The following is a 2500-nucleotide window of genomic DNA, read 5'->3' as shown; positions in this document are numbered from 1 at the left end:
AGCAGTTATTAATATGAGTTGTGCCAAACAAACGTTAATATCACTATATTATAACTATACATCACATCGCTTATATTTTAACATTCTGAGTAAGAGCAGAAGTAGCTCAAGAGACTGATACTTGTGGGAACTGTCGCCGTTTTTAAAATGAACAGTGAATTTTGTAAACGGCACAGCCGGATAGAGTGAGACACTCAAGGCTGGATCCATACGGTCCCATGATGAAGTTACTCGTTTCCACCCAGTGACGCGGTTTGTTTACCAAAATGCTGATTGGCTGATCCCTCATATTAATCTGGTTAATTATGCTCTTCATTATGTACTGTGTTAGATGCTGCTCTCTCTGCAAAATATATTCTTCACGTCAAATAAATCCATGTCATTCCTGGTTGAATGACGGTTAAATTAAGTGTCATTCTCTGTTTACCAAAACTGTCTACTTAAGGACATTCTTTTCGTGTGTGTGTGTGTGTGTGTATGTGTGTGTGTCTGTCTGTGTGTCTGTGTGTGTGTGTCTGTGTGTGTCTCTGTGTGTGTGTGTGAGACAGGTTCGGGGAAGTCGTACACCATGATGGGTTCAGTGGACCAGCCGGGCCTGATCCCGCGGCTGTGCAGTGCTCTGTTTGAGCGCACGGTGCTGGAGCAGCGGGAGGAGGAGAGCTTCACGGTAGAGGTTTCCTACATGGAGATCTACAACGAGAAGGTCCGAGACCTACTCGACCCCAAAGGGTACGAGCGCACCCTGACCTCTCGACGTTTCCACAAAGTGAAGGAAACGTTTAGGGTTTACCACATAGCCTTAGACTTAGACGTACCACAGTTAGACTTAAGCCCAATTGATGCTTGGTCTGCCGACACTTTTGAAACGGTCGCCGACAGAAATGAGGACTTGAGTCGACACTTTCAAGTGTCGGCGAGCAGTGTCTGCTACCTGGTGAAATGTCTAGTGTCGCTGACTACGTCATAGCAAGTCTGATTGGCTATATAGACGGCACGCACTTGACTTCCTTCCTTGTTTTGGTTTTCGCTCGATTGAAATGAAAGAACGTGTCCCCGCTATTTTTATCAGCCTGTCCTTGATGTATGACTTCGTGAAAATCACAAAGAACATCGTGACCAATTTTCCAGAGAGAGAGGAGGTGAGTTGTGTGGTTGTGTGTCGTTTATATGCGGCTGCAGCCAAGTAAGTTACATCTTGCCTCCGAGGTGGTTTCACTGTGCGTTCCCTCTCTTCTCTTGGCTGTCTGCTTATAGCGTTCGAGTGTCACGTGACCGTTGAACCGAGGCGAACGTTCACTGAAGTATAAATGCAACACCATAAGCGACACTTTCTTTTTCGTCTGCGACCATGTGCTGAGCGACACTTTCTAATAAGTATAAATTAAGCTTAAGACGTACAGTACCACATAGCCTTAGACTTAGACGTACCACATAGCCTGAGACAGTTCACACAACTTTACCACGACATGCATATATTATACATCAAACTCTTGAGCTACTTCTGCTCTCACTCAGAATGTCCAAATATAAGCAATGTGATGTATAGTTTTTGAGATATTAACGTTTGTTTGGCACAACTCATACTAATAACCGCTGCCGGCTTCTGCATTTCTCTGGGATTTGTTGTTGTGACGTCGCGCTGATTCGTCCTATCACAGGGTCTCCGACCATCATTTGGAGTCTCACCCTGTTCTAAACTTGAAGTCGGCTGCTGATTGGCTGCTGGCTTGTGGGTACCAGCAGCTGCTGTGGTCAGTGGATGAAAAGGTTCCATCTCCTCCTGGCCTGTAGTCAGTGTTGGAGCGCTGCAGCTCATGTCCAGCGGCTCAGCAGTAAATCAGGAGGCTGAGGCCTCTGTCTGCAGCCCCAGACAGCACGACCTCTAACCTCCGCTCACTACACGACCTTTGACCTCAGTAAAACCCATCTTTAGAGCAGCAGCCCATCTGACGGCCATATGGGGCCGAGCTGCAGAGCACAGAATGATGAAGCTCTGAGGTTTAGCAGGGTCAGAAGGCCAAGTGTTAAAAAAGTCTCTCTGGAGTTGATGGTTCTTGATGGATTTGATCTGACTTATTTAAATTTCACATCACATTTTCTCAATTAAAAAAGTGAAATGGTTCATAGTCATACACCATAAGTCACTGCTGCTGCATCGCCATCTTGGATGAAACCAGCTGAGCCCAGATTGGCCCTCCTGTCGGTACGTGACGTTTGATTGGTGGAGGTGACTGAAGCCTGGGAAAGATGGATGACTATTACATCAGTCTACATATAGAATAGAGACAGTCGGCATGTCTGGGAACGCCCACAAAATGTTAAACGTCTGGCGCGCGAGTGGGGTAAAACCGCCCATATATCTCATGGGTTGACTCACCAAAAGACGGTGCTGCGGCTCTAAACTACAGGTTTGGGGGTTCTAGAGCAGAACACAAGACGTCTGCTCAGATGTGCGTTTACTGCGGTGGTTAAATCCCCGATCGTGTCTGCCTGGGCTGGG

At 46.7% G+C, this 2500-nt stretch overlaps 1 protein-coding gene across 1 annotated transcript in view; it reads left to right on the top strand.

The window, feature by feature from the left end:
* Positions 1-2500, top strand: part of LOC310783756 (semaphorin-3D-like) — a gene marked incomplete at its 3' end in the record, with an annotated part of 45914 nt that overhangs the window by 4456 nt on the left and 38958 nt on the right. Inside the window, exon 4 of the mRNA XM_083644663.1 lies at positions 549-729. Within this exon, the coding sequence (XP_083500789.1) occupies positions 549-729 (181 nt within the window). The remainder of the gene's footprint in view (positions 1-548; positions 730-2500) is intronic.

The sequence above is a fragment of the Poromitra crassiceps genome (assembly GCF_964638095.1).
Source record: "Poromitra crassiceps genome assembly, chromosome: 10".
Classification (NCBI taxonomy): Eukaryota; Metazoa; Chordata; class Actinopteri; order Beryciformes; family Melamphaidae; genus Poromitra; species Poromitra crassiceps.
Note: the sequence above shows the minus strand (reverse complement) of the source record. Positions and strands in the feature narration are given on the sequence as shown.